The sequence below is a fragment of the Pipistrellus kuhlii genome, unplaced genomic scaffold (assembly GCF_014108245.1).
Source record: "Pipistrellus kuhlii isolate mPipKuh1 unplaced genomic scaffold, mPipKuh1.p scaffold_m20_p_11, whole genome shotgun sequence".
In the NCBI taxonomy this organism is placed as follows: Eukaryota; Metazoa; Chordata; class Mammalia; order Chiroptera; family Vespertilionidae; genus Pipistrellus; species Pipistrellus kuhlii.
The window spans coordinates 38,297,038-38,320,013 of record NW_023425416.1 but is presented as its reverse complement, the minus strand read 5'-3'; the positions used below and the strand labels follow the sequence as shown (position 1 = coordinate 38,320,013).

The 22,976-nt window shown below is 42.9% G+C and overlaps 1 protein-coding gene across 1 annotated transcript in view; it reads left to right on the top strand.

The window, feature by feature from the left end:
• NEK10 (NIMA related kinase 10) overlaps window positions 1–22,976 on the top strand; it is a 136,214-nt gene that overhangs the window by 12,873 nt on the left and 100,365 nt on the right. The window contains exons 2-6 of the mRNA XM_036431653.2: window positions 3,013–3,123; window positions 3,397–3,457; window positions 8,161–8,291; window positions 9,919–10,017; window positions 19,930–20,014. Of these exons, the coding sequence (XP_036287546.1) occupies window positions 3,050–3,123; window positions 3,397–3,457; window positions 8,161–8,291; window positions 9,919–10,017; window positions 19,930–20,014 (450 nt within the window). The 5' untranslated portion in view covers window positions 3,013–3,049. The remainder of the gene's footprint in view (window positions 1–3,012; window positions 3,124–3,396; window positions 3,458–8,160; window positions 8,292–9,918; window positions 10,018–19,929; window positions 20,015–22,976) is intronic.

Below are 22,976 nucleotides of genomic sequence, written 5' to 3'. Positions count from 1 at the left end.
ATTACAACCACTGGGATAGTGTCATCACTTAAGAAATAAAATAAAATCAGAGGACATATTTTAAAGCTTTCCCAAATTCTCTAAGTTATTATTTTTTTGGAACAGTTTATATATTAACAGCCATCAAGTGGAAAGGATTTATTTTATTTTATTTTTTTATCATAAAGTCAATTGTCTGTTTCTACTGATTCTGATGGATTTGTTTACTGTTCAATTAAGTGAGACATTTCCAAGGAGTTATTTATTTTCACTCTTCCAGCTCAGAGGATAAATGCAAATCTTAAACTGATAAAACTATTAGCTGATTATTTCCTGTTCACACACCGGGTCAATGACATTACGGAGATTAAGCAGGGGAGTCAGATAGGTGTTTAGCAGGATTTGCTGCCGTGGATGTGATCTCTGACAGAAGAAGCTGTGAGCTTTTCCACCCATTTTCATGTGCTAATCTCTGTAGCTCTCACTCCCTACTTGTAAAACAGTCTGCAGCTACGGTCTGGCAGGAATGGGAAGCCAAAGGGTCGATTGTCTATGTGGAATTTTCCCTCTGTCATTGAGGGAAAAGTAAAATTAGATTTTATTTATTTTGACTGGATTTCCATTTATTTTAGAACTTTTGGGGGTATTTTAATATCTGTCTATAAAAAGGACTTGGATTTTCTGGTTTTAAGGAATGACTTAAAAATATTTTTTTGATTTCAGAGAGGAAGGGAGAGGAGGTGAGAGATAGAAACATCAGTGATGAGAGAGAATCACTGATTGGCTGCCTCCTGCACGCCCCCCACCGGGGATCAAGCCTGCAACCTGATATATGCTCTGACTGGGAATCAAACCATGACCTCCTGGTTCATAGGTTGATGCTCAACCATTGAGCCACACTGGCCAGGCTTAAGGAATAATTTACAGATCATCCATTCTTCCTCTCTTCCACCCTCTTTCCTTCCTCCCTGCCTTCCTTTCTTTCTGAGTATAGCCAATGCTAATTCAAATCTCTAACTGAATATCATACATAACATATTTTAAACTTCCCAAGGAGGTTTTTCTTTGCTTGTAGTAGAATCACAAAATTGTGATAGCCTCTTTTACCTTTAACGGTTTTCTGTCTGAAATCAGACATAGTAAATAAATATTGGCTGAGTCCATAATGTTATGTCCTAGGCACTATCATAAATATTAGTGATGCGTTTTTCTTGGTGTGCATCTGTGATGAGAGACTTGGCCTCCAGTTAATTTCAGCTCAACTCTTTGTTACAAATATGACAACTATATTGGGAAAAGAATTTTTAATTCCTTAATGGTCTGTACATCTCACAAAATTAAATTTTACTAGGTTCTGTTGTGGTGGAACATCCATTGGCAATTCTTTTTGCCTCTAAATACTTCTGAAACACTTGGATGCTGACCATTGATTTCATAATACATCGAGGAATGCAGTTATAAGACAGTAATGCATGCGTTTTCATGCCTAAAAAACACACCGTGAAGCCAAGCTATGGCACTGAGTCACAGTGGAAACATATGCATCCAGTCAAATTAAACTGATAGTATACTTAATTTTATATTTGCTATAGAGTTGAAAGTCTGGTATCTCCAACTTCCTTTTTGTTTCTATTCTGGAAACTAAAACAATTGAATGAGAAGTTTGTTAAGGGTAAAAAAAGCAAACGAATTGTTCTGCCCATTTGTGAACTCATATTTTGAGTGGGGGTGGGAAATAGTACTAAAATTGACCCTGGAAAGTTGACAATGACCACAAATCTTTATTCAGAAGACTGAAATACCTTTTGGGTTGTATTTTGAGGTACACTCTCCCACTTGTTAAAAGAACAAAATTCAACTGAGTAAATTTTAAAACTTTTTATTGGCTTTATTCAGCACTTTATAAATTGGGCAGCAGCATCCAATCTATCAGACAGACAGGAGCTCTAAGTTTCTGTGCAAATAGAAAGACTTTTATAGCAGAGCGGAGCAGGAATGAGGAAGCTGTGCTAGGCAGAAAGCAGGCTGGCTATCGCAAGGCTGCTTCACCGAAAGGGGATGGTAGGAGTTTGTCTGGTAGATTACCTAACTAATGCTGGTTTAAGTTCCCACTTCCGGGAGAGTTGAGATGTAATTAAGTCTTGGTTCGTGGGGCTTAGCATAAGTGACTCCATGTTGGGCCTGTTGAATTGTTTTTAACAAGATGGTTGAGTGAGTCCAGGGCCTGTCCATCTGCTGCAAGAGAGCGTATGACTGGATTTGATCCACGTGGGGATTCAGGTGGTACTCCAACACATTAGGAATTCTGGAAATCCAAGGACATTCTGTTACTCTAGACTTTGTAATGCTTATTTGCAAGTGGATGAGGCTTTCTCTGGGACTCTTATGGACATGATCTGTGATGAGGGAGAAACCCCTAACTAGCAGCTATCGTCAAGGATACGTGTCAAGAATGTCAAGAAAGACAAGTAAGAAGGCATAATAGCATCATCAGTTGGGATGTAGGCAATTGCTTAAAGATATACATATTTTAGAAACTCCAAATGAGGACATTTTCCCTGATATGCAGAACAATACTTATTGGAGCAATGGGTCAGAAAGTTTGAAATCTAGGATAACTTAGAAAATTTGGGCTCTGGAGTACTATAAACCTATGGTTGGCAAACTGCGGCTCTTTGGCCCCTTGAGTGTGGCTCTTCCACAAAATACCATGGCCTGGGTGAGTCTATTTTGAAGAAGTGGCGTTAGAAGAAGTTTAAGTTTAAAAAATTTGGCTCTCAAAAGAAATTTCAATTGTTGTACTGTTGATATTTAGCTCTGTTGACTAATGAGTTTGCTGACCAATGCTATAAACCCTTCATTCTCTAAATGTACTCAGAGGCCTTCGGATGACAATAGTAAATGGTATACATATTAACATTTGTTTTTTTTCATATTTAAATAAATGTTATAAGTGACTTGGACTGTATTAACTGAGAATATTTTGGAGCATGCAACCCAACTAAAGTTTTTCCCTTCGGTTTACTTTGAAAGGAATGCAATGTTAATTCTGGGGCGTTGACATCTTACAATGCCTGATCAAGACAGAAAGGTGAAGACAGAAAAATCAACCGACAAAAAGCAGCAAGGAATCACCACCACCAGGTAACTGAGTCTTTGTTAATTATTAATGCAGGCAGTGGTCAGCATCTGGATTTAATAGGTTTCTGAGAAATAGCGTGGACCCTGGACCACTGCTACTCTGGGTTGCGGTGTTGACTGTAATGTGTGACCATTTGCAAAGTTCTAAAGAAAGTGTTTAGTGTGCCTGTTTCCGTCCATAAAAGCAGGCCTCCAGGTGGCAGTGCCATCAGTGGGTGACATGCGAGTTCACCTGGAGTCTTCTGCTGGCTGACATTGTGTTATTCTCTCTCCTAGGGACTATTCAGATCTTAAAAGACTTCGGTGCCTTTTGAACGTCCAGTCAAGCAAACAACAGGTAGGGTTTCCAATAAAAAGGAAATCACGTGTTCCCAAAGGGATCCATTCAACATCTTTATGAATGATATGCCTACTTCTCTTTTTTTTCTTTTGCATATTTTGTCTTTCTTCATCTGGTTGTGTCTCTCATACCTGCCAAGACTTGGCATCGATAGTCTGTCTTTTCATTCTTCTCCTCTGAGACCTCAGACCTGCCCTATTCTAGGCTTGTTGCCATGTGTCCTCATTACCAAAGCTCTCAGGTCTGGAAACAGTATGTCTTCTATTGAATGCCCAATGTTCAAGTCTTCAGAGCAATGGGACAAGTGATTTTTTTAAAACACCCTTCGCAGTTGAGTAAGCTCTGATTTGGAGTAAACGTACCCACATTTTTTCTCTTCTTCTCCTCTTCACCCCCTTCATGCTGCCCACCTGCTACGGCAACACTCTTGAGGATTGCTGCCAATTGTCTCTTACTGAAAAGAGGGGAGAGGAGTGAGTTGGGCTATTTTTATAATAGTATTTTTATATTTTTATTAGACAGAAAAAGGAATTTATCTGGACACATTTCTGTTTTGTTTTGCTTCTGTAAGACTTTGGAGAGTCATGAGATTAAACGCCATTCCTGGAGGTTTGGGAAACAACCCAGCAATGCTAATAATAATAATAATAATAATAATAATAATAATAGAAGACACTTGGCACTGTTAACTAGTAAATGGCTGGGATGGGACTTGACTGTGGTGGCATGGCTTCAAAGCCTGCTATGCTATTCTCCTTTCACTTGTTTAAGAGCTCATGTGGTGCTAACTCAACATCTATGGCCTTTGCTATATCAACTGAACTTTGCAGAGAACTACAGCATTTCTATCTATTATTTATAGCAGAGAATGACTTTCTAATGACTCGATGGCAAATAAAGGCCAAATAATGATAGTTCATTTTAGGGAACACTTACTATGCACGTGATGCTTTTCCCGCCTTACCCTGCTTAACAACCAAAGCTCCCACTTTCACAGGTAAAGAGCCAGAAGCTCAAAGAGGTTAGGTGACTTTCCCAAGATCACACAGACAGCTAATGGTAGAAGTCAGATCTGAACTCAGACATGCCACCTTTGCAATGTGTGCCTCTAACCACTGAGGTACCTTTTAAATGATGTAAGAAATTAAATCATGTACCGTTAAAAAAGTAGTTGAGTAAGCTCTGATTTGGAGTAAACGTACCCTAAAAACATTTTTTCTCCTATCACTTCCTTCTGTTACTAATGCTCACCTCGCAGTAACTCCTTCCTTTTCACCCACCCATTTCAGCAGTCACTGTTACCCTTTGTCTGTCTTGACACAGCTTAGTATCCTTGTGGCTCACCGCTCACAACCTGCGTGAATCATGGCCCCAAACCCAGCCCATTCTTCCTGAGTAAAGTGAGCAGGATGACTCAGCATGCAGTTTTGGTTGTAGTTCCCATTCTCTCTCACTGCAGGATGTTACCATATTGTCAGACTTCTACCTTTTCTTTCTATTCCTTTCTCCTGAATTTCTTACCTATTTCCAAGACTCAACTCTAGTGATGCCACCTCCACAAAAAGCTTTCCCTACATCTTCCATTCTAGAAGTAATTACACCTCTCTCTTCTCAGTGCACCATCTTTCACGCTTGGAGCATCATTTTCTCCATTGTTTTGGAAACTCTTGTCTACGTGTCTAATTTCCTGGCAAGATGATAGATTTCCCAATGACAACAACTTTGACTTATGCCTCTGCTCCGCTGTATCCTCTATTCTTTGAATTCTTGGTCAGGTTTTGCCAAATTGAACCGTGCCTTAAGAATCGGGTTACCACATGGGTATGTATGACAACCCTCTCGCCAGGGTAAAACAATCACCAGTGGTGGTTTTGGCAGTAGTTTGCCACCTTTGAAGCTCATGCTGCACTAGATCTCTTGTGTCCCCTTTCAACACCTGGCTGTCAATGAAAGGGAATTGAATAGTTTCCTTTCCTGCTTAAAACCAGTTTTAGAATTTGCAATCTGTTGTTTGACAAGTTCATATGGCTTTATCTTTTTGTGAAATAGTTCACATGTACAAAAATGTGTTTGTAATGTTTCAATTACTCAGAAAGCAGATGATTCTGTGAAAAATAACAACTTAGCTATGTGAAGATCCCCGAGGTTCACGAAATCCATTCCTAATTCTGTGTATAAAACTTTCATTCATTTTAAATTCTAAAATAATCAATCTTATTCTGAACACCCTATTCTCCTGTCCATAAAATAGTGTAGAGGCATTTATAGGAGAAGAAAGAAATTGGAGGGAATCAATCAAGAATTTATTTATATCTTACTTGTTCCAGTAAGGAGGCTTATAAAGATCCATCAAGTATGACAGGGTATCATTAATTAAACCAGGGCCAAGAAGAAAGGAAAACAAGGTCATAGTGAAGTACAGTCAGAGGCAGAAATGCCCATCACAATGTGTAAGTGGGTTGGACCTGCATTACCACCATTTGCCCACAATCCAGAACTGAAATATCATTGCTGACATGTACACATAAGGAACTGTTTGACATTGAAATTGGGTCTCAAAAGAACTGGTGGCCCAGAAAGAAGCTCACTACAGACTGATGCGTATGCCTTTCAGCATAACGATTATTGCTTGTCTCATTTTTGATTCTTTTAAGTATATTTCCAGTAGCACATGATCTCACTCATCTAGGGGAAATGGTGAACAACATAGACTGATGAATAAGAACAGACCCAGAGATAAGGAGCCATGGGTCAGACTGTTGGACCTCAGAGGGAGGGTGGGGATAAAAGAAAGAGATCAATCAAAGGACTTATGTGCACACATATGAGCCTAACCAGTGGTCAAGGACAATAGGGGGGGTGGGAGCATAAGGGGAGTGGGTGGGGGATTAGAATGGGGGGTTGAGGACAAACATGTGATACCTTAATCAATAAAGAAATTAATTTTTTTTAAAGTGAAAAAAAATGTAGGTGGGCCACATATTGGTTCTGAGACTTAGAGTAGCAGTCGGTTTGAAAACAAAAACTTGGGGTTAAGGCCCACTCACCTGAATTTAGGTTCCAGCAAGTCCTGGCCTGTTATTTGTAAATGGGCCAAGATGGCCAGCTAACCAGCTGAAGAGGAAATATACTTTGTGGGTTTGGGCAGAGAATTGCAAGAACTGAGTGTCCTTCATCTGAGTCTAATGAGCCCCGGCACTTAACCTCGTTGCTTCCTGTGTTCCAGTGTCTGCCTTCGCTGTCGGTCCTGTTTGCTCGTCACCACATTAGTGTCTGCTGCTCCGTAGGAGGGTCCCCCAGTGTGACAGAAGTGGGGGCAGACACACACTGAGGCAGATGTACACCTGCCTTCCTCATAAGCAGGGCTAGAATGATCGTAACCCAGTGACGCCAAATAATTCCAGGAAAATAGTTGCTCCAGATTTGTTGCAACAAAGGGAAATTACAAAATTGGTTGGAGATTTCACCAGAGGTTTTCACAAATCTTTTTTTTTAAAAACTTTTTTATTTTCTATTGGTTTTAGAGATGAAGGGAGAAGGAGAGAGAGATAGAAACATTAATGATGAGAGAAAAATCATTGATCATCTGCCTTCTGCACGCCCCACACTAGGGATCAAGCCCCAACCTGGGCATTTGGCCTGACTGGCAATTGAACTGTAACCTCCTGGTTCATAAGTCGACACTTAACCACTGAGCTACTTAGGCTAGGCCATTTTTCACAAATCTTGAAATAATATGCCTAGAGTTGGAATTTCAGTACCTCCTCTCCCCCACCCCCCTGCACACACCCATACACACACACATTTAGAGCCATAGGGAGCTGAGAAATTGGTTTTCAATAAACAATAGAATAAATAAATTAATTAGTGACAGGTCAATTAAATGCCTTTAAAATAAAAGGTTTTGATAGATGCCTGGGACCAGGCTTCCCTCCTCTGGCCATCAGCAGGCACTCAGAACCTGGGCTGGCTTCCCTCTGGCCCAGCTTATCAGGAAGAAAGGAGTGATTTCTAGAAGACATCTGGTCTAATTAGCATATTACCCTTTTATTATTATAGATAATTTCATGATGTTAAGACTTAATTAAAAGTGATAGAATCTTCTTTTCCTTTATATTCACTGCACCTGCCAAGTAATGTATGATTGGTAAATGTTGGATGGATGGATGGATAGATGGATGGATGGATGTATGGAATGAACAAATGATGACTTTCAGCTTGGGGCTCCACTCTCTATACAAGAGTATTCTAGCTAGATCCTGAAACTCCCCATCCTGTTTGCACATTTGAATCACCTGAGAAACTCCAAAATATCCTAATGCCCAGGCCTTATGCACACCTGTGTCCCAGCACTATTCGAGGTGGGGGGATCCAGCATTGGACTGCAACAGGCCGGTTCCTGCTTACTTCCAGCTGACACTTGAATCAAAGGAGACTGAAAATGCATAAATAACTAAGATATGACAGGAAGTGTGACGAGCTATGAAGGGAAAGGAAGCAGTCTGAGATAGAAAGAGTAAATGGTGTTTAAGTCAATGGCCTTCAATCTCGGAAAAGGCCTCCATTGGGCATGGCTGCCATGTTGACTATTGGTTTGAAGAAAGACACGTTCCCTTCCCCCGTCCCTCCCCTTTTTGGTTCCTTTCGTTATCCTGGGCTGAATTGTTATCCTCACGTACTCTGTGCTTCTATTTCTGTAGCTTCCAGCCATTACCTTCGATAGTGCCCAAAATAGCATGACGAAGTCTGAGCCCGCCATCAAGGAGGGTGGACACAGAGCTCGAGGTCAGTGGCACGAGTCCACTGAAGCTGTTGAACTTGAAAATTTTAGGTAAGAAATCCAGGATGTCCCTTGCCTTTAGCAACCTATTCTAATTAGCCCAAAGCTTTATGTGAGTTTATCAAGTTAGTTGACATTTAAAACTCATTTCAAAATTTACCATGAGGATTCTTAATCATTTTTGTCAGTGTTTAAACAATTCCCAGAAATAGAGCATGAATCACAGGCTTACTGGCTGCCGGTGAAACTGGGAGCTTCGGGACACTTTGGTGACACGCAATTGGCATTTGCTTCATGACAATTGGCAAGTGTTGACCCTTTGAGGCCGATTCCAAGCTTTGTCTTAAGTGTGTTGTGATACACCTCGCCAGCGATGAGGAGAAATAAAATAACCCATGGCCATGGACAGAGGTGGTGGCTAAAGACTATGGTTGTCCAACCAACAGAGGTTTTCAGATGAAGGGCTTGCACCTCACCTTTAACCCTGACTGTGTCAGCCCTGGTTTGTCTTTCCTGTCGCCATGCAGAGCTTCTAGAAGCTGTATGTTCCCATGGCCACTCCCCTCCCAGGAGCTGGTTCTGTCAGTCTTAGGGTGCACGAAGGTCATTTGGCACTAAGTGCCACGTAAATAGTAAGTGACGTGAAATGTCAACATGAATATTGTAGAAGGATCATTTATTTATTTGGCCTAGATTTTGTTTCCCCGTCATTTTATGACAGTGAATTTAATAGTTCACAAAGTCACATGATATTACAAGTTCATATGTTTAAAATATAGTTTTAGTGAGGGACGCTAAATTCTTTAAAAATGGTTACATATTCAGTCTACCAGTGTCCATGTACTAAGACACCATTATAACCCTCGGTGACTTAGTACATGGACACTGGTACTCGGCAGGGGAGGGACACACTGTCCATTGTTATCTGCGAAGGCAGACAGTACAGTTGGCCATCTAAGGGTCCAGAGATTGCCTTTGAGGTGGTATGTTTATGTGATCACAGCTTATTAGGCCTAGATCTTAAAGCTGGTCTACTTTAACATTGCACAAAAATATACTATAGCTTCTGTAGCAATGTGACCCTTTTGTACAGTTATCGCTTATCTTCTCCTAGTTCTAAAGTGTAATGTGTGGGCTATTTTTTTTTAATTTTTTTTTTTTTACCTCTGATGGCTGTAATACCAGAAAAAAGAAGCTGTAGCTGGACTTTGTTAAACACACACACACAATCAGCAACCAGAAACTCTCACTATCTACAAGGAAATGTGTGTAACAACCCCTGGGGTTAATAGCTATAGTAGCCATCGAGATCACTGTGGGTAGAAAAGTGAAGGGAGGAATTCTCTAAGTACTGCTCAGCTGTCTAAATAATGCGCCCCAGTCATTCTTTCCACATTCTCATCTCATTCCTCTGACCAATTTTAGCTGTTAAGTGTTTATAGGCCATAAGTTAATGTGGTAAAATGAAATATATATGCTTGCCTGTGATTTTGATATTAACTTTATAACTGCATTTCTATTTCCTATTTTTAATAACTGATACTTGCCTTTGGCAATATATTAAAATCCAAGAATCCCTGAATGTTTGCATGAATACAGGTGATCGTTCTTTTGGTAACTTTGCAGCATCCTAAATAATTTTTTGTTATGAAATACTTTTCTGTTTGTTTCATGTCAGTATAAACTACAAGAATGAGAGGAATTTCAGCAAACATCCCCAGCATCAACTATTTCAGGAGATCTTTACAGCGTTGGTGAAAAATAGGCTCATATGCAGGTAAGATTGTTCCAGGAAAGATAGACATTTAGCCAAGGATGGCTTATTTTACATATCTCTAGCATATGGTTTAAAGTCACTTACAAGACTGAATATAACATGCACAAAGGAGAAAACAGAACAAAGGCCATTTAGATGGAGATGAATAAACAGGCATTCACATGATTTCATTGAGATTGCTCTGGTTAGGTACCGAAGTTCGCTGAATTTAATGATAAATACGGTAAAGTGAGAAAGGCAAGCTACACTGTTTTCCTTAGTTTGAGTTTGGATACTCAGGCAGAGATTATGGTCTGGGTCCTTATGAGGGAGACATCAGGTAACACAGGACAACATCCTCACTGTGCACTTCTGTAGTCCATACAGGGACTGATTACGTGGGCTGCCCAGCCTGGACCTTAGCCAAAGGGTGAATGTGTGAAATCCACTCACAGCCCGATGACAACCTGTCATCCCAGGCCCAAATCAAATGCTCTTTCCTTTGCTCCCCTTTGTCTTCACTCAGGTGCAATGTGGGACTGTAGAGAAGGAACAGTTAGCCAGTTCTCTAGGTTCTCTCTCTCGAGTCTCATGGGATTTTGGTGAACTACTCCTGCTGGATTGCAGTCAGGATTGAGTTTTTTCCCAAGTTCCCATTCTGGGCTGCTGGAAGGAGGCCCCCAACACTTGGTTGTGGTAGGACCTGGTCTTCTACTCTGCTCAGGAGGCCCAGACCCTCTCTCCCTTCCATCCGCACCTCCCCCTCTTCCCCACTGCAGCCCTGGCTGAAAAGACACCTATGAAAACTACATCTTCCCCTCCACTTGAGATTTGATTGAGTTATCTGATTCTGTCCCAGTGAGATGAGAAAAACACACACCAAACAAACTGCTCTTATTCTGGAAAATAAAAGAGAGAGTAATAATTTAATGCCTTGATTGAAAGAAAACTCTGACTTGGTGCAGTGTAATAGCTGACTTTAAGTAAAACATCATCCCAATGGGTCCTCCATGGTGAATCAGCTACTAAATGCATGCCTAAGTGGTGGCCTAATGCTTGGATCTGTTGGATGAAGTTACTTAGTATTGAGTATTTAAATACTGGGCAGTGACTGCTAAGAATGTTGATTTAGCATAAAGCAATTGAGGATTGGGACAACATCTGTCATACTTTTGTACTTGATTTAAACAGAGGATTATTAGACTGACTCAGATGACACAGAAGCCTAGAATCTTGATGATGGTCATGTAATTAGGTCAGTGCTCAGTTCTTGACAATATATGCAAAGATCATTGAAAGATTAATGAACATTACAAAGGACCTGAAGTTGTCCTGGGTTATTTCTTCTTGAGCTTGAACAGAGTAGAATAATGATTAGTAGCAGAATAATTATGCCTGAAATGGTATTAGAAAAATTGAAGTTATTTAATTTGTTTTAAAGGCAACTATCATGGATTCTTGAAAGTATGTTTAGGAGACTATTTGTCAGATTGGTACTTTGGAAAAGGAAGCAGATTTCCTGCATTAAAGCTGTAGAGACCTCTCTGTGTCCCTACACTGAAGGCATTAAATGCAGATATTGTTGTGGAAAATGACTGGGCAGTTGAAAAAGATCTTAACAATTCTGAAGTCAAGAGATCTCTTGTCAGGAACCTTTCCAACTTCTTAGTGATTAATGAGGCATCTTCTATTGGATAGTGTTACTGGTTTGCAATATGAGCAGTCCCTGGAAATCTTCAAACCAGGAAAGGATGATTATAGATCTCTTTGCTTTCATAGTATGAGAAGGAATTTGGGAATGTTAAACATCAAGAACATCCTTTTACATCACCCTTTGGCTGCTGACAGATTGGTATGTTCCGTTCTATTCTAAAAGCAGGGCTGGGTAAAAGATCTAAAGGTCTATTGTTTCTCGGACCATATAACCTTGCTAAGCTGGGAAGACTACCCTTTTGTCCTTTTCTCTTTAACTTTAGACTTACAGAAGAATTAAATTGCAGGGTTGTAATTCTTTTCTGGTATGGCTTCCCATGCCCTTTCTTTGTGAACATCAGACTTAATGTTGACTGGAAGGCTTAGGTTCAATTCAGTAAATAAATTGTTGAGCATCTACTGTGTGCAAGGAAGAGAAATAGAGCAAATGGTGGAGAAGGAAAAGGGGGTGAACATACAAAGATGAATAAGATGTGTGGTCCCTTTTTTTCTAGGGACTCAGAGTCTACTTTGGCCAGCAAAATAGTTATTTTCCATCACCTATAAGGGAACATATGGTAAATATAAATGTGTATTTGAAGACCACCAAAGGCTGCAGGGTCTGGACTTTGGTCCATTTCTGGTTGGAGACATGATTGGCACATTCAGGATGTTATGCCATTCACTTTTATCCTGAGAATATGGCTGATTGGGAACTTAATCTCATCCGTGGAGTGTGAGCTCCTCCAACTCCTCCCCCTATTTATGCCCGATTGATGTTGTTCCTCCTCTATTCCACCCTCTGCAACTTCAATCAACCCTTACCCCCCACTTCTGGATACCTCACTTCTGGGTTATTTTCCTAAGATTGACCCGTGATACTCCCTTGTTCTCAGAAATGACATTGTCGGGCAGCCTCTGAAATGCAACAGGACTTGTTAATCCAGAGTCAGATAAGGTAACACTGTAAACACCTCATGGTAGATCTCCAAGGGTAAATGAAAGTGTGGCCTCTGAATCTAAGGTTACTGCTGGCTACACATGGTAATAAATCCCTATGTGAGCAGAGCATGGGAGCAAATTTTGATCTCCCAACTTTTATTCCTGCCATAACAATCTTTTGTAGACTCTACAAACCTACCTCCTCTTATCTTATCTGGAGGAAATTGCAAAGAAAACACAAAGAGTGCTTGGTAGCCAAGATAAGGTTCTGAGGTTCTGTAGAGAAGTACAAGTTGTCACAAAATGGACACATTTCCCAGTAAACGAACCACTTATAAAATCAATCTCTACTCAAATATCTCTTCTGTGAATCTGTTCCTCTGAGCTCCCCCTCTGTTGGTTCTTTCCTTGCTGATTGCCAGACAATGCAAATGTTAATATAACCTACTTGTGAAATGAACTTGTGAATCTAGCTATAGACATAGAATGTTATGAAAAGTACCTTCTTGGCCTTCTCTCTCTCTCTCTCTCTCTCTCTCTCTCTCTCTCTCTCTCTCTCTAAATATTTTTTATTGATTTCAGAGAGGAAGGGAGAGGGAAAGAGAGAGAGAGAGAAACATCAATGATTAGAGAGAATACCCTACTGGGTATCAAGCCTGCAATCTAAGCATGTGCCCTTCAGTCCACAGGCCAATGCTCTAATCACTAAGCAAAACCAGCTAGAGCTTAGCTTCATCTCTTGATCCTTCCCGTAGCATCCTTTGGGCTCACCAAGGTCAGAGTGAACCACTCACTGTTTTTGGAAAGTTATAACTCTCATGAGCCTTGGCCCATGCTCATCCTTACCTGCAGAATGCTGTCCCACATCTTCTCCTTTCTGTCTGTTCTGGCCCTTCAACTCCCTCCCCTCCTCTCCCTCCTATGGCCCTAGGCCTGAGTCCCTCCCCACTATACACTGTGTTTCTGAAGAACAGGCTTGGTTTTGGTTTTTTTTTATCTCCAACTCAAGCCATTGACACTGGTTTTATCGCAGAGCATGGAGTCTGAGAGTTTTCATAAAGTGGAACTTCTTTGCATTAAATTGTTTTCATCACCATAAAATTTTTGAAAACTATAGAATATTATTAAAAAATGAAAATCTACACTTTATATAATTCTTAGAAATAGCTATTTTAACTGTTACTATATTTCCTTCTAACATTCAAAAAAATTCTATGTTTTTTCTTCCTCATTTATATGAGAGGTTATTATATACATACAAAATTGTATTCTGCCTTTATCCAGAGTAGAATTTTTAGAGTTGAATCATTGGCTGAATATCTTTTATGATCTTGTGTATCTTTTTTTTTTTTTTTTTTTCTCCAAGTTTCACAATTTTAAGTGTATAATCCTTAAGAACCTAGGATTTCATGTAACCTCCAGCTAGAATAATGTTTCCTCTTTCTCCCATTGGAACAAATATCTAGCTCTTACATTTTTATTTCTCCTGAAATGTTTAGAGTTTATCTAAAACTTAAAACGTGTACACACACACACACACACACACACACACACACACACACACACAAAATGATATCCAATTACAGAGGTGGAATGGATCCTGAAATAAAAATCCAGTCCAGCCTCCACTGAGAGATAAGGTAGCTTAGAGGGTAGGGACAAGCCCCAGGTCCTGACGCAAATCTTGAATAACATTATTTTCTCCTCTGCCTCACTGATTACCTGATTCTCTTATTAATCAAAGTACATTTAAAATCTGTTCTCAGTTCTGCACCACAGAAAAACAATCACTTCAGGATTCATTTTCTCTTTTTTATACTATTTATTACTGCTTCTTGCAAAACTTTTTCACTTGGATGTGTAACAGGCATGACATTAAAATGTTCCCACCTTCCCAGGAAAGTACTTCTTGTTCTTTGGCCGCATGCAACCACCAGAACCAGTTTTAACCTGGCCAAAGCAATAAATGACAGTTTTTCATCAGTGCAGGAGCATCTGAGAGCCGGGCAATAAGCGACAGACACATTCCCACAGCTGACATCAATCCACCAATCTCCAAACAATCCCACTAATGAAAGTCCACCTATCCCTGAAATACTCTCATCAGCTTTGTCCCAAGAGACTGTGCCTTATACCTCTCTCTTGCTGACAATTCATCTTTTGTTTCACACATTGATTGGTGCCCAGTAAAACTTTTGATTGGGTTCTCTCCACTTGCCCACCCGCCAGCTTTAGAGTTCCCTACCTATTAACCTAGCCCCAGCTGCCATCATCTCTTACTTGGCCCACTGCAGTAGGCAGCTCCGTATACTACTCTCAACACCATTCCCAGAAGGATTCACTCACACTCTCTGTCACATCACAGCAGTCCTCTGCTTAACACCTTCAGTGACCTTCCAGAATAAAAAGTCCAAAGTCCCTATTTGTATTTTTCAAAGCCCTGCAGATGTGGCTCCTGCTCTCTCGGGCTTCCCTCCTGTAACTCAGTCTTGGCTCATTCTGTTCCAGCCCCAAGGGCTTCCTTGCCATTCTTGGCACAAACCACCACACTCCTGCTCACGGACTATATGCTTAACTCTTCTGCTCTTCCCACCCAGACTCTCTCCTCAGTTCACTCAGATGCTAATCTCATTCAAGAACCCTGCTCCGTCTGATTGTCCTAAAATAGCATCCCCAGAACGCCTACAGCCTTAACCTTGGTTGTTCTTCCCTAGTTGCCACCTGATGTATATTTTTATCAGTCTGTGTGTATTAGTATTGGCCTTCTCCCTTTAGAAGAAGTGAGATGAACACAAGTGCATGCTTTGTCCCAAACTGTAGCCATCCCTGAGGGGGCAACAGTGCCAGCTCCTAGTAGGTGATGAGTAAATATTTGAAAGCATTCTACCTCTGAAACTTTCATCAACTAACTGGAAGAAACATCAAAAGAAGTCCTTTCTGCTCACTATCTCTCTGAATTTAGGGACCAGTGTAATTCACTGGGTGGACTTTCTATTGGTCTAGGTTTAGGGGTAGACACAGAGGAAGAACATGAGCTCATTACAAAGAGTGGAACAAGTCAGCAAAGATTCCTTGAGTATCTATTGAGATATATATATAAAAGCCTAAGCGACTGAATGACCAGTTGACTGGTCGCCAAGATACACACTGACCAGGGGGCAGATGTTCAATGCAGGAGCTGCCTGCTGGTGGTCAGTGCACTCCCACAGTGAGAGCACTGCTCAACTGACCCACAGGTGCCAGACACAGAGCTCACAGCTGGAACTGCCTGACTAGGCCCAAGCCTGCAGCAGGCTCAGCAGGGTCGGGATGAGCGAGAGTGGCAGGAAAGAGTGGGAGGCAGTGTTGGACTTCTGGTTTCAGCCAATCCCCGCAGGCCACGCCGAGGGATTCCACTGGGCCCCTAGTTCATTTATAATCAGTTTCTATTTTGATGTTACTTTTACTTTTTAAACTATCCCCCCTTCCCCCCCCAAAATAGGTCTCTGTCTTATGAATTTGAGGTAATATTTATTTTGAAACAGGCTTGAATTCTCCACTTTAAAATATCAAGTCCAAAGTGGCAGTTTTGTTGCTGTGCTTTGTGTTAACACAAACAGTATGACAACATGAAAAGGGAAATCTAAAGAACACTGTTCCCATAAAGATGCTGCTTATTCTGAGTGAGAGACAGAGGGAAGCATTGCACGAGGACCGGGGAGTAGGCGGGGGGGTGAGGAATGGGGGGGGGTGTCCTAGATTGTAACCTCTGGCATGTGCACAGCCCTTAGTCAGTTAACCCCAGACTACCCGATGCTCTCCTTGCAGCTTTATTACTATTCAATAATCAACACCACAGCTCCATGGCTGGTGGTCCCATGGAGCGCTCACACCGCATACCGGGTTCCCCACTGTGCAAGATAGTGTAACCCCAACTCCCCTTCTCTGTTCAAATGCTGGGCTTCTGGTGATGCCAATTTCCTCCGCTTTTCATAGCGATGGCAGAAAGCGGCATCTGAGGCTGCAAGCAGCGTGGCAGCGGGTCCCCGAGCAAGGCCCCGGGCCCCGGTCACGCTGCCATGTATTAATAGTCCCGTGAAAGCCGTGGCAGAGGTTCAGTCACAGAGGGGATAATATTTGCCTGCTCGGAATCCGTGGTGTGCGGCTGCTATATTGGGACCTAATCCTCCGGGGAAACACTATCTTTGCAGATGGACAGGTTTTCCAGAGTTGCCTCAGAGGATCCCCTGGCCTGTGCTGAACATTCCTGCTTCCATAGTCAGAGCCGCTTTCTCTCCGGCCGTCCCCCGGGGTAGGACCCTGGCCTGGGCGTCAGGCACCGCTGCTCCAGGCCGTGGTTGCTGCCGCCAGGAGGTGAAGGCACTGGCTCTCCAGCCTGCCACTGTCATGCTCGGCCACTCTCCGCTGGCACTGAGCGTGTGTTTCCTAGTCCCCCAACCCTTGGAAACAGAGAGAGAGATCGTCTTACAGAGCACGTCACTCCCCTTGGACACCAGAGCTCCATGCGACGTGCCATGCTCTCGTGGGGGGTCAAGGGCGGGGAGCCAAGGCAGGAACAACTGCTCCCTGAGAGGTCAGCGCTCAGAGAGGAAGAGCCAGAGAACTCAGACACCAGGAATTCTATTTACATTCACCACAGCGGAGGCCAGAACCATGCAGAAATATTAATAGCTTTGGGCTTCTGTCCCAAAATAGCAAAAAAACGAAAAAAAAAAATCCACAAAAAAAACCCCCAAACAAAACAAAACAAAACAAAACAAAAAAACTCATTAAAAAATGGCAATTTGTTTGGAATAGAACTTTCAACTCTGTTCTGGAGAGTTGAAAGTTCTTTTCTGGACTTTCGAGATTTTTTTTCTTTATTTTTTTTAGTAGGGAAGGAAGCAAAAAACTTTTCCTACTTATTTTGACATGAAAAAATGCTGGAAAGGCCATGAACTTTTCTCCGGAAGATTTCATATAGTTAGGAAAAACACCAAGTGTACACATATTTGTTCCATGAATCACCTCTGCACAGGCCCCTGGCTTTTCCTTTAAGTAATGAAAGGAATCAGCATTAACCCTTCTCGGGTTGCCAGCAGCTGTTGCACTTGACGGTTACTTCCGGTAGGCCTCTGGGATGGAGCACTCGCACCACGAGTCAGCCTTCCGGCAGCGAAGGGAAGGGAGAGTGGTCATGTGCTGCCTCCCTGTTGGTGAGATCAAGGTATTCTCTCTGGGACAGGAGCCTCCGAATAACCACCTCCCTCCAAGTGTCCCCATAGGTGACTGTGTTTTAGATTCAAAGTGTATTTCAAATTGGCATTATTTCTCCCAAAGTGGGGTGGTCAGATGAACTGCCGTAGCTTCCCAGTGTGGCCTGGGGTGGCTCTGCCTGGCTGGTAGCCCTGGGCTGGGTTGCCTGCGTAGGAAAGGTGTCACTGTCATATGCCTGGGCTGGAGAAGGGTCGGAGGGTAGACTGCTGCTGTGGTGGGCAGCTCCAGCCAGAAGCCTCTGTGATGGCAGGAGGAATAGCTCTCAGCCAGCAGTGGTCCTGGGACTCCGTGCCCAACTTCTCCCCACCGGGCCAGGCCTCTGTTGGGGGCTGTGTCTGTACAGAGCCGTCAGTCATCACTGGGAATACAAGGCCACGGGAAAGCAGGCTTACCATCCTCCTTCCCGGAAGCCAGGTCTTGGTAGGTGAGAGGAATGGTGAGTGGCTTGGAATGGAGTGTGGGTGGCATAGGGTGGGAGAAGATGCCTCCAGGGGCAGTGACCCCAGATATCTGTCCTGTCTTGGAGGAGAATGGGGTTTTGTACTCAGGTTGAGAGGTGCAGGTGTGGGGGCAGGATCACATAGAAGTCGAGGCTGATTCTGCACGAAGGAGTAATAAATATGGGACAAACCAGGCGAGGGTTGGCTTGGGGTCATGCCTCAAAAATGTTTCACTTGATGGATCTTTAATGTAACCTTGCCCTATGCACAGCCAGCCCAGTTGGGGAGGAGGTAGGAGGAGGGAGAAATTCCGTTGGGTCTCATCTGGAATCTCTCCCTGTAACTTCCTTAGTTTTTCTTGGCTAAGCATGGGACAGCAGACACTTTTTATTTTAGGTGTCTGTTCATTTTTGCACCATGTGCCATGTCGGACCAGGTTGGAGGGCAGTGTGAGACCGGTGTCCCCTGGCGGGTCCTCCCTGCACTGGGATTCAGGCAGTGCACACAGCAAGTTCCCGGCACTGCAAGCACCCACAGGTGCTGTGTTGGTGGTATCTGCATGTTCTGGCCTCGTGTCACCTTAGAGAACCTTTTCCTAATTCCCTGGAAGGTTCCAGTGGGAAAGTCACAGAAGGCTGTCACAGGAAACACCCAAGGCTCAGGGCCTCAAGCTGCCTGCTGAGAACACCCCGGGGTATCATGGCTATTTTAAATTTTCGAGGAAAACAGTGATACTCGGCATCCATCAGACACAGGGCAAGCTTCTCAAGGTAGTTTACGATTTCTACATTAAGTTTCCACATGAAGCTCCTGCTGCTTCCTCGAGATGATGGCATAGCTTACTGAAGCTGGGTTTCCGTGGTCGCTGTGATAAATAGCAGGTGGAAGAGCCAGGGGACCGTGTGGGTGCTGCTGATTTCAAGGCTCCAGAAGCTGCTTGGTGTCTGAGGATGCATTCATCCCATTGATAAGTAAATGTGGTTATTTATGTATAAAATACAGTCCGGCTGATGTGGCTCAGTGGTTGAGCATCAACACATGAACCTGGAGGTCACAGGTCAATTCCTGGTCAGGGCACATACCTCAGTTGCGGGCTCAGTCCGCAGTAGAGGGCATGTAGGAGGCAGCTGATCAGTGATTCACTCTCATAACTGATGTTTCTATCCCTCCTCTCTCCAAAATCAATAAAAATATATTTAAAAAAAGAATAAATTACAAATATTTTTATTTTAATGTATGTGTATTACTTTTTAGTCATTAGGGAAAACGTTCATATTAAGGTAAATCTAATTATTGGACCGTCTAGCTATTTGTTTTGGGCAGGTATGCCCGGAGTCAGTAGTGGAGCTGTAAACCACGTGACTGTGGGGTGAGGGGCCTCTAGTCAGAGTGTTAATGATGGCTTCTATGTGTTTTGCATTAAAATGGGACAAATGTGTAAGTCCAAAAATAACCATTCCCAATTCAGATTAAGTTTGACATAAACTAATGCTGTTCCTTTGTATGTTCCTCATTCTCCTTCATACTCGTGCGTTGTTCATGAGCTGGCATGTTCATCTTTTAGACATGAACAAACATGTTCTCTCTTGTTTTCTTCTTTCAGAGAGTGGGTTAATCGAGCCCCATCTATTCACTTTCTGAGAGTGTTAATCTGTCTGAGACTACTCATGAGGGATCCATGTTACCAGGTTGGTTGGAAAAAAAATAAAGATATTTTGTACTGCTGATGAAGATGGAATATAACACTGGTGGGTTTTTCTTCAAAGCAGACCATGTTAAACTTTTTCATTCTCTTGCAACTTAATAGCTTTCAAATTTGGAAAGTATCTCAGCTGCTATTGAAAAGATAGGAGAAAAGTAATTTAATGAGGACCAAAAGGAAAATCTCTACATTTCTACTATATTACTTATGGGATTAAGTGGATTACTTGTTGGTCTATGTTGTCATGATTGGCTGACATTGAAAACCACAAGCAGTCAGAGAGGTATGCACTTGGCCACACCTTCAAGCATGTTCAAGGTCAAAGTCAGCTGTGACCAGTAGGGGTGCTTTGGGGGGCTCTAGAGTCGTGGTGGCTCCACATTTTCCCTTTAGAAGAACCATTCCCTTCCTCCTCCTGTATTTTAGGCTGGCTTTGTGCTGCTATAGTTTAGCCAACCACAATCATTTGACTAAGAGACTTAGGGCACCTCTGATGGCTTTCTGTCCTGATAACTTACAGTTTCCTAGGAGTTTTCATTTCCCTCATGACCAACCACACAGAACTGTATGTTCCACACCTTTCTGAGCTGCCATGAGTGATGCAGCATGGGTCACATATGATAAGTGTGGACCATATGTTCCACTTTGCCCCAGTCAGTCCCAGTGTGTGCTCACTCTTCCTACTTAATAAGTAGTCACACCCTCTTTTCTCTCCAGCATGTCCCCATTGGGGTGAGAACAGTGCATATATATTCAATAATTTGAAGGAAAGTGGAGGCAGGTGGAGAGCTAGTGCTTTGGCTTATAGAAATTAAGAAAATATTTGCCCTAGCGATGTCCTGTTTGTTCAGAACACTGGTGACAGTTGTGTCATGCTCGGCTGATCTCCTTTCTGGGCCAAGTTCCTGATGGAATCAGTCAGGGTTGATTGTACTGCTCTCCGAAGGAAAGAATTCAGCAACCTTTTTGTTTATGGGGATTTCGTTACCAACACCCACATTAAACTATTATCTCTCTGGTTTCGTCTCTCCATAGAAGGGGATGCTCTCCGAATCGCTCCTTCTGGCAGCCTTCTCGCAAAGAAGAGCATGTGCTCAGGCAGTTACTCGGTATCTAAAGTTGCCAAGAATTGTTGGCCAAAGTCACAGAGCTAGGCTGGGGTTTACGACCACTGATGCCTCAGAGTCCCGGCGAGCCTTCGCTGCGGCTCGGCATTCCTGTCCTCGCTGGTGGTGTCCAGCATCCTCAGCGGCTGTTCCAAACCATCTTTCTCCTCACACCCAAACCACCTGCTGCCCCTGTCATTCTCATCACCGTACATCTGTTTCACGGGGAAATCTGCAGACGTCCCAGTGGGAGTGCTCCCATTTCCTCCTCTTTGTTGCTTGAAATACTTCAATATTTGGATTATCGCGCAACTTTGCTTCTCTCCTTGTTTCAAAGGAAACATCCCCCGTCCTTGCCAAGGCTTACCCTTCCATCTGTTCTCTTGTCAGTGGCTCCCCTTCTGTTGGCCTTTATCATAAATACCCCCTTTTTGATCCTTTATCCCTTCCAATCTTCCATCTTACCATCATCACTGCATTTTTTGAAAGGTCAGGATATGAGCCCACTTCCTTTCTATCTGGACAGTGAATTCTGTGCACAGGGCTCTCTCTGGAAGCCATGGAATAGCCCAGAGTGTGGCAGGCTTCCATCATTCCTTCATCCAGAGGCTGCAAGCTGGTGGCTTGCAGAGCGAGTCTTTCCTGCCAGTGTACAGAGGCTTCAAGCCTCTTGGAGATTCCAGCAAGAAAACACTGGATGAAAGAGAAGCCACCATTGCTTAGAGTTTTCCTTAATTAAAGGCAGACATGCAAGGTTTCAGGTATCCTTGGAGCTCTGAGCAGCATAAGATAAATTTCCAGCTGGATTCATATAGTGAAACCCCAGCACATTACTTAAAGGTCCCAAACTACAATTACATTAGAAGCAACAGTGAGAAGGCAGTCCAGCGGAGGGGCCCTGTCTCAGCCTCGCCCTCCCTGGCCTCTGCAGCACTGCACGCCTGTCCCGCACTCTCTGCCTCATCGACCCTGAGAACCTCCAGCTCTTCCTCAGCCCTTTGCATTCTTCTTCTGTTCTACTTACTTGCTCTCTTTTTAAATCCTGCTTTTCTAAATGTTAACTTTCCTAAAGTCCTTTTCTTTTTTTAAAAAAGTACATTTTATTGATTTTTATAGAGAGGAAGGGAGAGAGATAGAGAGCCAGAAACATCGATGAGAGAGAAAACATCGATCAGCTGCCTCCTGCACACCTCCTACTGGGGATGTGCCTGCAACCAAGGTACATGCCCCTGACCAGAATCGAACCTGGACCCCTCAGTCCGCAGGCTGACACTCTATCCACTGAACCAAACCGGCTTCGGCTGTCTTTTTTTTTTTTTTTTTTTAAATAATATATTTTTATTGATTTCAAAGAGGAAGGGAGCGGGGAGAGAGAGAGAAACATCAATGAAGAGAGAGAATCTTTGATTGATTGCCGCCTACATGCTTCATACTGGGGATTGAACCTACCACCAAGGCATGTACCCTCACCAGAAATTGAACCTTGACCTCCTGGTTCATAGGTTGACGTTCAACCACGGAGCCACACCAAAAGGGCCCAAAGTTCTTTTCTTTATCATCTTCTTCCCCATCTTCCTAGCTCTTGGCTTCAACTATCATTTTTTGTTGTTGCTGTTCTTTGCTCCCAACCACATATCTGCATTCTCAAACTTTCTCCTTTACTTAAGCCCTGCATTTCCAGGGATATGATGGGGACAGCCATCCCAGTGACACAGTAGCATAATGGTTCTCCAGGTGTGATCCAGGAACTGCTTACAGGTCTCTGAATCCCCTTCAGGGGTTCACAGGATGAAAACTGTCTTCAAGATAGTGCGCAGGTGTTATCTGCCCCTTTGCTCTCAC